The 12,404-nt window shown below is 55.0% G+C and overlaps 2 protein-coding genes across 2 annotated transcripts in view; both read left to right on the top strand.

Annotated features, from left to right (window-relative positions):
- The first annotated feature begins 1,583 nt into the window (after window positions 1-1,583).
- TLCD2 (TLC domain containing 2) lies at window positions 1,584-6,121 on the top strand. The gene is given in 5 exon segments (XM_057381569.1): window positions 1,584-1,811; window positions 1,814-2,159; window positions 2,548-2,630; window positions 3,152-3,234; window positions 4,716-6,121. Coding segments are annotated over 5 exon segments (1,086 nt in total). The 5' UTR covers window positions 1,584-1,615; the 3' UTR covers window positions 5,094-6,121.
- Window positions 6,122-7,928: 1,807 nt separating this feature from the next.
- Window positions 7,929-12,404, top strand: part of PRPF8 (pre-mRNA processing factor 8) — a 17,944-nt gene continuing 13,468 nt past the window's right edge. The window contains 12 exon segments of the mRNA XM_057381570.1: window positions 7,929-8,010; window positions 8,127-8,236; window positions 8,312-8,480; window positions 9,075-9,239; window positions 9,317-9,535; window positions 10,228-10,440; window positions 10,561-10,686; window positions 10,774-10,879; window positions 11,377-11,567; window positions 11,747-11,866; window positions 11,944-12,133; window positions 12,301-12,404. Of these exon segments, the coding sequence (XP_057237553.1) occupies window positions 8,137-8,236; window positions 8,312-8,480; window positions 9,075-9,239; window positions 9,317-9,535; window positions 10,228-10,440; window positions 10,561-10,686; window positions 10,774-10,879; window positions 11,377-11,567; window positions 11,747-11,866; window positions 11,944-12,133; window positions 12,301-12,404 (1,703 nt within the window). The 5' untranslated portion in view covers window positions 7,929-8,010; window positions 8,127-8,136.

The raw sequence follows: 12,404 nt of genomic DNA on the forward strand, positions 1-12,404 counted from the left end.
CCGTACGGGTTCTTTTGGGACAAGCCTGGCCCCCGAGCCTGTGGCGTGTGGTTGAATATTTGGCCCSATCTGGTGTCAAGGGACTTGTTTGTAACTGGGCTTGGAAGTCTCCAGTTCCAAAACCGCCCCCGGTTAATGCCATYGCTGCAGAGGAAGGAAGACAAGGAGAAAAGGCTGGAAACGGGGCTTGTAAGAAACCGCGGCTCAATGGGAAGTCCTGGGGAAATTAAATGAAATCTGGGTTAAAATGTTCCAAAAAATAGTTTATATGTAACTGTTGGTAGCGGTTTTGCAATGGGATCAAAGTCCTTGAACCAGAGGCTCAGTTAATCACCGCTTAAATTCYTCCCATGCAGGAGTGGTAGGTAAAAGCCCTCCAGTTTCCAGAAACATTTTAACTATTCCTGACCCCGAGCCTGGCTGCATGTTCATCCTTAGGATAAACACATCACAAACGGAGGAGCCCGTGGGGAAATGGGGCTGGACTTGCACGCATTCCATGGTCTGGGATTTTCCCTACAGGCAGGTGAAGGGCAGAGTTGTCACCACACAAAGGGACAGTCAGGATTTTTTGAGGCTAAAGCACCACAGATGACTTCTCATTCGGAAACCAGCTCTGTGCAATTTTATACTCAATTAATTGTTAAATGATTTTTCTCCTCAGTGCCCTGAGCAGCCCAGCATGTCTCCAAGGCATATCTCTCTTTCCTCAGTACATCCCATACTAAACAGAAATGTCTTTGCATTTGGTCTTCTCAGTAACAGATTAGCCTGTGTGATCCTTCGAGTCCTAATACAMGAGATTATTTAAAATCCCCCGAGCACTCAGGGCTGCCTATTACTTCAGGCAGTGTCTCCCTGCCACGTAACTGTTATGAAAGTGCATTGTCTTGCCTGGCTTTTAAGCAAATTTGTGCAGCATGAACAAATGTTTTTCTACCAGTTGGGACTGTCACAGAAACACAGAATCATTTAGGTTGGAAAAGAGCCCTACCCGTCCCCCCTTTTGATTTAATCACTCAGCGTCCCTTCCATTAGTGTGTATTTGTGTCCATCACCCCAAAGCCAGGACAGCAACTGAGAGCTCAGGCTCCACACGCTTCTGTTTCAGCAAGAGGAAGTAGAAGATTTCAWCCAAAATTAATACCTCAAAGGAGAGGTAGAGTTTGAGATTAATCGGTGTGTACACGGTGACTCATCCGGCGGCACAAGGGGAAGGGAGGGCTGTGCAGCAGCTTCTGCTGGAGACATCAAAAAGCARCAAGGGAGCGATCAAGTTACGGGAAGCTGGAAAAAACAGCATAGTTGTAGGGTAGGAAAAAAATTTTGACAACGGGATTGTGAMTTTYCACAATCGCCAGACARCAGAGCTGGGGTATCCCARACATCGGGGAGCTCCTCTCGGGACCAGACGTGGGACAGGGATGCTTTGGGGTGAAGGATCACGGGCAGCAGCACCTCATGGGGGAAATGTTCGGGCATCCGGAGCCACCAGGGTGGAGGAGGAACCTCAGGGGAACGAGGGAAGTGTCCCCAATTCCCGCACAGTAGCGGGACACGCGTTCCCCGCTCCGTGCCACGCTCTCAGCCGGGCTGGCGCCGCTTCTGCCGTGCGATGCCGGTGAAGGCGGATACATCCCCGGGGACTCAATTCCCGTCCTCCCGCTCSCCGTGTCCCACGCCCCGACGGGAAGCGTTGCCGCTTCGCGTCCGCATTCCTGCGCGGGGGGATGCGGGAGCTGCCAGCGCCAGCAGCGGGGCGGCCCCCGGCCCTTCCCCTGGCGGGTGATGCTCGCTGTGCCCCCGCCCGGGGAGGCGCAGCGMGGCCGGGGCAGGGCGGTACCGGCGGGGCGGTGCCGGTGCCCGGGGCGGTGCCGGTGCCCAGGGCGGGCCCCGGGGCTGGGCGAGGCGGAGCCCGTCGGGCAGCGAGGCCGGTCCCATGGGAGCTCGAGGAAGACAACGGGCCGGTGGATGCCCATGGCTGTCAGCCCGGGGCTGCTGGTGGTGGCCGGTTCCTTCGCCGCTTTCCGCCTGCTGAACCGGGGGCTGGAGCGGCTGGTGCCGCCGCCGCCCTCGGCCCGGCGCAACCGCTGGAAGTGGCGCAACATCTGGACATCGCTGGCGCACAGCGTGCTCAGCGGCGGCGGGGCGCTGGCCGGGTGAGCGCAACCGCGGAGCCCCCGAGGGACACCGGGCTGTTGGGGGGGACCGGGACGCTGGCGGGGAACGGGGGCGTCGAGGGAGCCCGACGGGAACCTGCGGCCAAGGGGTCACTGGGGGAAACTGAGGAATGGGGAGGTCTTGGTGACCCTGAGGAGTGTGGGGACCTGCAGGCTGGGGGCCACTGAGAGATGGAGGAAGGTCCGAGGGACAGGGAAGCACCAGAGGATAGGGAGACTCCACGGAAAACAGGAGAAGAGGGKTGGCTGTGGGTGGAGCAGGGCGACAGGAGGGAGGGTCGGCAGCACCAGGTGGGTACCGAGGACACTGGGAGGGAACTGGGGAAGCAGAAGCACTGCCCGACACTCACAACCTCTCTCCCTGCAGCTTCTACCTCCACCCCGAGCTGTCCAAGGACCTGGTGGGCACACACCCGCCCGGGGCGCACAGCCTGGTCGCCGTGTCTGTAGGTGAGATGTGACAAGTGGGCTGTCCCCTGTCCTGTCCCCCGGGGGGTCTTCGCGGGCTCGTCGGTGCCTGACACCAGCCCCTCGAGCCATGTCGCGATGTCTCAGGCACCTCAAACAATCGCTCTATTCTTGGCAAAGGACAGTGGCTCCTTTCTGTCCCACGGCACCCGCAGCCGGGAGGTACTGGGCACCGGGCTGCCCTCCACAGTSCTCGGGGGGAACCGGGGCTTGGGGCATCCCAAAAGTGCCCACATGGCGTTGGTGGAGYTAGTCGGTGCCTCTTCCTAAGAGCATATCCTACAGAGTGATTGCAAGAGGGACCCAAAGCACACCAATTTCCCTTTTTTGTTGTGTGTACCCTGCTCTGTGTGTGACTCACYACCCACGCAGTGAGTGGTGATGTGATCATCACTTCCCTTTGGGGGCTGCCCAGGTCAGGTACAGAGCCCACTGGGGCAGGGGGGTCCTTTGGCACAGCCCTTCCTGACCCCTCCTTTKTTCATGGATTCCCCCAATCCCAGGCTATTTCCTTGAAGACTTTGTGGACTTGTTGTGCAATCAGAAACTTCGTCAGTGCTGGGAGCTGCTCTTCCATCACTCTGTGGTGAGTGCACCAGCACAGCTACCRCCAGGGAGGCTGGGGATGGGGGACACCAGTGGGGCTCCTGCTGTTTGTGTAGGTGTTTSCTGCCTGCTACAAAATCTGATTTTATTTCCTGGGGAGAGGGCTGGGAGCTCCTGTTGGTCCTGCAGGATTCTGTACTGTTTGAGGGTCTGCAGAAAGGCACCCACAAATGGGGTAAGAAAAAAATGTGTACACAGAGTACGGGGCAGAGGGCTGGGCTGATCCATAACAGTGTCACCGACAGCAGTGACCCAGGTGTCCCCACTGGCACAGGTGAGCAGCTCACCTCCTGTGGCTCTTGCYCTCTTCAACACCGCCAGGAAGGGTTGAACACTCCCTCCATCCACCTCCCACTTCCCGGGTGCTCTCCCCTCATCTGGGGCTGGGATGGCTGGAGCAGCTGTGGGGCAGGACCCCCTCTGCAGTGCCTCCTGCCTGCTTTGCTGTGTCCCATGTGGGTTTCTCTCTGATCACCKCTGATCTCCGGGTGCCGGAGTGTTTTTCCCTACAAAACAACTCTGTGACGCTGAGACTGTGGATGCAGCAGGGCAGGGGGGTGGCACAGGCTGGAGCTGAGCAGCAGAGATGCTGCAGGGTACAGGGGAGGCTCAGGGGTGTCAGGGCCTGGGTGGGGGACAGAGACAATGCTGGCACTCACCTGGGATGAGACGGGAGGCGGTGTTCAGACCTGCTCTGTCAGTGAGCCCTGGGGCTCTGCTGGCTGCTGCTGCTGAGCCAAAAGTTCATCTCCACAATAGAGCTAATTCAAGCCAAGACAGTGACTTAACGAGCGGGGAGCAGATAATCTCATTACAGAGCCCATACAGAGAACAGCATTAATGGCATAAACCAAAGAAAGGACTGAGTGTGCTGAAGSGTGGGCAGGCAGAGCCTGTCCCCCTGCCTGGTTGGGAGGGTGTGGGGCAGGAATCCTGTCCCCAACAGTCCTGGCCTCTGCTGCAGCACCCCAGCACCCCAGGGTGCTTCAGGCCACGCTGGGGGCATCCCACGGGGCTCTCTGTCACACCAAAGCCACCTAATCCCTGCAGGGTGCCTKTTGTGGGGACAATCCCTGAGCCAGCAGCCGTAGCCCTGGGCTACAGTTTCCCTTCCTGTCCATTTACTGTGTGTGGAAAAACCTGCTGGGCCRCAGTGGGCTGCATTCCCCAGGCCACAAGAGTAGGGTGAGGTCAGGCTGCTTTGTCTGCTCTGCCAACCTGGAGCTTAGGGAGTTGTTTCCTTYTCTTCCCGCTGGAACAAAGAAATGCACTCAGGTTTCATGCAATGGTGAGGAGGTGCCTGAGGCTGCAATGCTGCAGGAATGCCCAGAGGTTTGGCACTGCTGTGATGATCCTTTCCAACTCTGCTCCATGCTGTGCCCAAAGTGTAGAGAGTTCCAGCTTGCAGCAGCTGTGAGCAACCAGCCCCCGGGCTCAGCCTCTCTTCTCCCTCCTCCCCAGGTGATTGTCTGCTTTGGCATCGCCGTGCTGCTCCACCAGTACGTGGGCTTTGCCCTYGTGGCTTTGCTGGTGGAGATCAACTCCATCTTCCTCCACGTGCGGCAGATCCTGCTCATGGCCAACCTGGTGCACACCACCTGCTACCGCCTCAACAGCATCATCAACATGGGCACCTACGTGGTGTTCCGCATTGCCACGCTGGCCTGGATGACCCGCTGGCTCTTCCTCAATCGCCAGAACGTGCCCCCTGCCAGCTACGCCGTGGGCACGGTGGGCATGGCAATCATGACGCCCATGAACATCATCCTCTTCTACCGCCTGCTGCGGAGTGACTTCTTCAAATCCAGCCGGGACAGGCAGCAGGAGAAGGAGGAATAGCCCCCTTCCCTGGGAGGGTTGGGGAGAACAGTTCCAAACCCATGGAGGAGGAGAGCAAAGCACAGTGGAGGATGAACATGGCTGTCTCAGTACCTTGCAGGGAAGGTCTGCACTAACAGAGCTTTTCTTGTGGCTGAAGATCCTGGGCCTGGCGCAGCAGAGGAGGTGCTCAYGGATCAGGGACTGTGGCTCTGCTCCCCAAACACCTTTGGATGATGTGGTTGGACAGTCGGGAGCTGCTCAGAGAAGCCTAAACAGCTGTCACAGCTCTCCCAGGCACCACTGAGATGAGAAGGGGGCAGAGCAGCACTGTTTCCACACTGCTCTTCCATATATCCCGACACCACAGGGTGCTCCCAACCCCTTTGGTGCTGCAGCCCCCAGTGTCCCATCAGCCACAGGACACTGCATCCTCTGTGGCATTTCCCATGAGAACATCACCAGACAGGCTCCGAGGCTTTGCCTTTGAGGTGATGGCCAGTAAAAACCAAACCCTGCACTGATGAGCCCTCCCTGAGAAGACTGTCCCAGGTGGGTGATGGAGGGAGAGGCTGAGACCTGGCTGGGTGGCTGCTCCCACTGTGGGGTCCAGTTCTGGGGCAGCCCCAACCTCTCCTGACAACAGGAGCTTTTCTCATGTTGTTTTGTCCCCAGATAATTTAAGTGCCCATAAATGAGCGYGGGAGAGCACGAGTCACTGGCGGGAGGATGCTGTGTGATGGTCACTTCCCACAGATGTGGAGTTTTCAGGCACCTTTTAGGATTCAGACATCTGTCGGGAAYGACAAGTCGTGCTGCAGACCCAGTGTAACGCTCTCACCCAGCAGCAAAGGCTCTTACTAACATGAGCTTTTAATAAATGGCTGCAAATGAAATGGCTTGAGGGGAAGGGACTGAGAGGGGACAAAAGGACTCAGCACCYCAGCCCACTCTGGGGGTGTCACTGCTTAGCACAGTCCTTATCCCATGTCTCCCTGCCATGGAGTGAAAATACACTGTACACTGGCTCACTCTACCTCTCCTGGTTTTTTTTTCCCCACCCCTCTCCTTTCTGTGGAGGAAGATGAACGTTTTTAATTGTATTTTACTTCACATTTCCTTTTCTCCACTGACTGGACTGCTCCCCAGCAGCCCAGCACTGTGTATATAACAAGATCATCCCACTCTGGGTTACGTGAACCAGTCTGCAGAAATCCACGGGGTCAGTCACATTCCCTTTGTGTGACAAATAAGCTTTAACACAAAATCTCTCATTGGGTTTGAAGAGCTCGGGCACAAGCTGGAACAAGGCACTGCTGGGAGAAAGTGGCACGTGTTTTGAGGAGAGAGACACATTCCTGCTGGGCAGGGAGAGACGAGTGAGCCATGGGCAGTGGGAGGCTGGAGACAATGCGTGGCTAAAGCYGCTTATGCTTCTATTTGTGGAGAGCAGGGAAGCTTCCAGGTGCTGGGGACAGGTTCGGGTTTGTCACCTCAAGCGGTGTTGAGGTGCCTCGGTGCCCCTCACAGCTCCCAGCTGGAGCAGAACTATCACCMAGGGCTTTCTCTTTGATTGAACCCACATATTCCCAGATTACCAGGAGCTGCTCTGCTGATCCCTGCCYTCAGCACAGCCTCTGCATCTGCTAAAAACACTGCTTCTGCTCTCCAGCCTCTGCCCACACCCAGGATAATTCTCAAGGCCTGGATTGTGTTCCCGCATTCCTGCTGTCACGTGGATGTCCTGTACCCCGGGCACGTGGGGTTGGGGGCCAGGGGAGCCTGTTTTGGGTGCCTCTTAATCCGCCGTGCTTTTCCCACAGTGGGATAAGCGGCGGCTTTGCAGGTCACTGAGGTCGGACGTGAGGATGCCCTGTGCTTGTCCATCCTGATGAAAAGTGCCACAGCCTTGGCTTGAAGGGTTTTGGGAAGGACTTACCCCTCTGTCCCCAGCGTATGGGGATCACARGGCTGGAAGGAGCATCTCCATCAGGGAATTAATTTCTGAGGAGCAATGCTCGAGTCTACCACCCACCCACACCCCCTTCCAGCCCCATCTTACGAGCCACTATCCCTCAGAGAAAACCCCTCTTCCCATGGGAGCCCCCACCCTGGCAAAACCCTAAGGCAAGAGACTGCCTGGCTGTGGGGTGGCCCTAAAAACACATTGAACCCACCAACAGTGAGCTGGACCTCACGTTTTCACAGATGCTGGGCAAGTGCTGAGGGCTGGGAGGCACCTCTGCTTCTGAAGAGGGGCGCAGGAAGGGGGCAGCGAGGAGGGTGGCTACTTGTTGGGCCATTTAGGAGCCATAGTATGGCCACGGGGGCAGTGCTGGGGGGCGAGGCATCACTCCGAGGCGCAGCATCCCCCCTGCCTGAGGGGCTGGCTGAGATGGGTTCAGCCTCACTGAGGGGATGTACAGGCCCCGTGGGGGCTGTCCCTACACGGCTCCGTGGCGATATTCCCGGGATGTGTCCAAAATGTCCCCCGGAGCCCTGAGGGCCGCCCGCCTCTACCACTCTCCGGGGGGGTCCGGCCCCACACAGCGCCCCCACCCCAGAGCGCCCCCTACAGCCGGCGCGGAATGAACTGCGCCASGCGCTGTCCAATCAGAGGCGGCGCCGCGCTGTTGCCGCCGCCTCTCTCCACCAATCGGAAGCAGCGAAGGGCGGGACCGGAGAAAGCGGGRCACCACACCGGAAGTGTGCGACAGACACAACTTCCTCCTCTCTTCCGCCCTCAGTCCCGCCCACGCCCCACCTCCGCGTTCTGATAGGCTGCACCTGCTGTCTGTAAGGATACCTGAAAGATGATTGGACAGCCCGTGCTGCGCGGCCCGCCTACATCCGGGTCCCCGAGGCGCGGTAGCGGCGGCGCGGGGCCGCCATTGTGGTGAGGGAGCGCGGGGGTCGCGGCCGCTGCTGAGGGCGAACGGTGAGCGGAGGGTCCGGAGCGGGCTCGGGGCGAGCAGAGGTTGCGGGGAAGCGACCGACGGCGGCCTCGTCGCAGTCGCGTATCTCGCCATGAGCTCCTTTCCACCCTCTCCGCAGGTGCGTCGCCATGGCGGCCGTGTTCCCGTACCGCGGCGGCTGCGCCCCGGTGCCCAACCCGATGGCGCCGCTGCCYGACTACATGTCCGAGGAGAAGCTGCAGGAGAAAGGTGGGTACGGCCTCGTCCACCCCAGACCCTCCGCGGGAGACAGGGCCTGACCGCCGCCTCTGTGTTTCTCCTCAGCCCGCAAGTGGCAGCAGCTGCAGGCCAAGCGCTATGCGGAGAAGAGGAAATTCGGGTTCGTGGACGCGCAGAAGGAGGACATGCCCCCCGAGCATGTCCGCAAAATCATCCGTGACCACGGCGACATGACCAACAGAAAGTTCCGGCACGACAAGCGCGTTTACCTGGGGTAAGGAACGCCCCGTGTGTGACACGGGGAGCTGAGGGGATCTGCCGATGCTGCCTTGATAAGTGTTGGAGGGAGAGACTTCTCCAAAGAACAATTATTGTCTATTGCAGCTCGGTGAGGATGCTCGGTGAGGGCAGAGAAGGATGAGCAAAAGTAATTGTTGCTTAGAATTTATGAGGAAAAACATTACTCTGTAWAGCACATTGTTTTAGAAGAAATTGTGGGATGGTGTCAAGTAACTAGCATATGTTTTCTGCAAGATTGAAAAGCATCCTGAGCTCTTTGCTGTTTGGGTTCAGAGATTTGTCTAATGTACATCATGGTGTGTTGCACTAACTTAATGTCACCCATAAAAACTCCAGAAACCCACTTGAAAACTTCGATTTTTTGTTTATAATGTTCATGACAGCCAAATCAGTAGGAAACCTTTTGATAGTACAAAGGTAGAGTGGGAAGTTCAAGGATTTGCTTTTTGAACAGGTCAGGTGAGCAGCTCGCAGGAGGGAAAACTGGGAGGTAATTGGGTTTGTGGCAGGTGGATGGCTGTTCTTGAGATCCATCCCAACCCTGGTTCCCCTTGGTTTGTGGTTGCAGTGCTCTGAAGTACATGCCTCATGCYGTGCTGAAGCTGCTGGAGAACATGCCCATGCCCTGGGAGCAGATCCGAGATGTTCCCGTCCTGTACCACATCACCGGTGCCATCTCCTTTGTCAACGAGATCCCCTGGGTCATCGAGCCTGTCTACATTGCCCAGTGGGGGTAGGTGCCCTCTGCCTTCACAAACCCCTGTGCATCCACCATAAAATCCATGTTTAACCTTCCCTGGTTTCCTGCAGCTCCATGTGGATTATGATGAGGCGGGAGAAGAGGGACAGGCGTCACTTCAAGAGGATGAGATTCCCCCCGTTTGATGATGAGGAACCCCCTCTGGATTATGCTGATAACATCCTGGATGTGGAGCCTCTGGAAGCTATTCAGCTGGAGCTGGATCCAGAGGAGGATGCCCCTGTGCTGGACTGGTTCTATGACCACCAGCCTCTGAAGGAYAACAGGAAGTATGTGGCTGTGGTGGCACATTTCACTGGGAGAGGGGGAAAAACAAACAGTTTGTACAGAGCAATGTGTAACTTCTTTATGGTGCAATGTGTGATGTTAGTGAGGGGAGAAAAACCTTCCCTCGAGGGTGGGAGGGAGAAGCTTCGTGGTGGAAAGCTGCATCTCTTGCCTTCAGGCTGCTCAGAAAAGCTGTGGTTGCCCCATTGCTGAAAATGTTCAAGGCCAGGTTGGAGGGAGCTTGGAGCAGYYTGGGCTAGTGRAAGGTGGAAGGGTTGGARCAAGATGASYTTTAAGGTTCCTTCCAACCCRAACCATTCTCAGATTCTRTRRTCCWGCATCCAGTGAGGCCCCTCTRTCCAGGAGGGCTGTTACTTACCTGCTAAAAGTTATGTTTCTGACCATTCTGTAAAGCTGACAGCCTGTATCATCCAGATGGAATGTGATATTTGTTAAAGGTGCATAGATGTTCTGTGTCAGTTTTGTCACTGAGGAGRAGAGGAACTGGAGCAGTCAGCATTTTCTGGGCAGGAGGTGTCCACAGTGCTCTTTAACAGTGCTACAGCCTTTCTTTCAGCCTGGAGGCACCCATGTGTTATCTGATAAATGATGGGTAGCAGAAGGTGTTTGGTTATTCCTGGTGTTTTGCTTGTCCCCTGGCTGTGTCTGGAGTGTCCATCTCTGTCCTTCCCAGATATGTCAACGGCTCCACGTACCAGCGCTGGCAGTTCACTCTCCCCATGATGTCCACTCTGTACCGCCTGGCCAACCARCTGCTCACTGAYCTGGTGGATGACAACTACTTCTACCTGTTTGACCTGAAAGCCTTCTTCACCTCCAAGGCACTGAACATGGCCATTCCTGGAGGTCCCAAGTTTGAGCCTCTTGTTAGAGACATCAACCTTCAGTAAGTTGGGTTTAGGAGATAAATGGTTATGTAGGAAAGGGCTGATAGCTTGTTTTCAGTCACAAATGTTTGTCTCTCTCACCCTGAATATCTGTATAACGAATTTTTGTCTCATTGAAGGGATGAAGACTGGAATGAATTTAATGACATCAACAAAATCATCATCAGGCAGCCCATCAGGACMGAGTACAAAATCGCTTTCCCGTACCTGTACAACAACCTGCCACACCATGTCCACCTCACCTGGTGAGTGCAGCAGCCTCCAGAGCCAGGAGAGCAGGGGGAGAAGAGGGGAAGGCTGGCTGAGACTCTAATGCATATTTTGTGTTGTAGGTATCATACTCCAAACGTCGTTTTCATTAAAACAGAAGATCCYGACCTACCAGCTTTTTACTTTGATCCCCTGATCAACCCCATTTCACACAGGCATTCTGTCAAGGTGAGTCACTGGCCAAGAGAGCCTAAACCYTACTGTGTGGAGTAGGGGGCTTTAGTATCATGCTTCTGATAGCAGCACACAGACATAGATATTTCAGGAGAAGTCACAAGGCCTTTAAAAAGAAACCTACGGTTGTCATATTTGTTTTTTTTTCTACTTCTGGAGCTGCATGAAGCTTTATAGGATAAAGCCCAATGTCTAATGTACAGGATAAAGCCCAATGTCTAATGTACAGTATTAGAGTCTTCTAACAGATTATTTATCTTTCTGGTTGCCCTTGGTGTATTCAGGGAGCTGACATCTCCCTGAAGTTCCCTCTGTAACACCTAATTCCGGGTCTAGTAGCCATGGTTTTTGCCAGCTTTTTGCTTCTCTCATGYTCAGTATAGCCACACTTCTTCCATGAGAGCAAAAAAAATTATTCTTTTAGTTACCTAACTCAGAAAACTGAGCTGAAGGARCCAGGAAACATCTTATGTGGTGCTTCTGTATTTCAGAGCCAGGAGCCTCTGCCTGACGACGATGAAGAGTTTGAGCTGCCAGAGTTTGTGGAACCTTTCCTGAAGGATACCCCACTGTACACTGATAACACAGCCAATGGCATTGCCCTGCTGTGGGCCCCACGACCCTTCAACCTGAGGTCTGGCAGGACCAGGAGAGCTCTTGACATCCCCCTGGTCAAGAACTGGTGAGTTCTCTGCTGGGGGAAGGGCTGATCTAGTGATCATGACGTTATTACCTTGTTATAAAGAAAATAAAATAAAGGCATCATGGTGATCGGTTTCTAGAGATGTCAGCCGAGTTTTTGGAGATTTTCCTCTAAGGAATGTGAGTTTGCTGAAGCACTGAGGTGTGATTTAYCCACAGGTACCGCGAGCACTGCCCRGCAGGACAGCCAGTCAAAGTGAGAGTTTCCTACCAGAAGCTCCTGAAGTACTACGTCCTGAATGCACTCAAACACAGACCTCCCAAGGCCCAGAAGAAGAGGTGAGTGGAGTTTGTTCAGTGGAGAACTGCTGATCTTTGTGGGGGAATCAGCTGATTGCAGCCTCTGCTCTCTCCAGATACCTTTTCCGCTCCTTCAAGGCTACCAAGTTCTTCCAATCGACCAAGCTGGACTGGGTGGAAGTTGGCCTGCAGGTGTGTCGCCAGGGGTACAATATGCTGAACCTGCTGATCCACAGAAAGAACCTCAATTACCTTCACTTGGATTATAACTTCAACCTGAAGCCTGTGAAGACCCTCACCACAAAGGTATCAATCCTTGTGCAGTTGTACTCAAAAGCAGAGTTTACCTGAAAGTCTTTGTGTAGCCAGTGTGGAAAGACAGGCCTCAGCTGTTGTACAAACTGACCAAATTGGAGTTGTTTCACTCTTCTATGATGTYATTACATAAATTCTGGATATTTTGTCTTACCCAGGAAAGAAAAAAATCCCGTTTTGGAAATGCTTTCCATCTGTGCCGAGAAGTGCTGCGGCTGACTAAGCTGGTGGTGGACAGCCATGTCCAGTACAGACTGGGAAA

This window comes from Malurus melanocephalus, unplaced genomic scaffold, assembly GCF_030028575.1.
Source record: "Malurus melanocephalus ecotype Western Australia unplaced genomic scaffold, MMel_1.1 scaffold_515, whole genome shotgun sequence".
Classification (NCBI taxonomy): Eukaryota; Metazoa; Chordata; class Aves; order Passeriformes; family Maluridae; genus Malurus; species Malurus melanocephalus.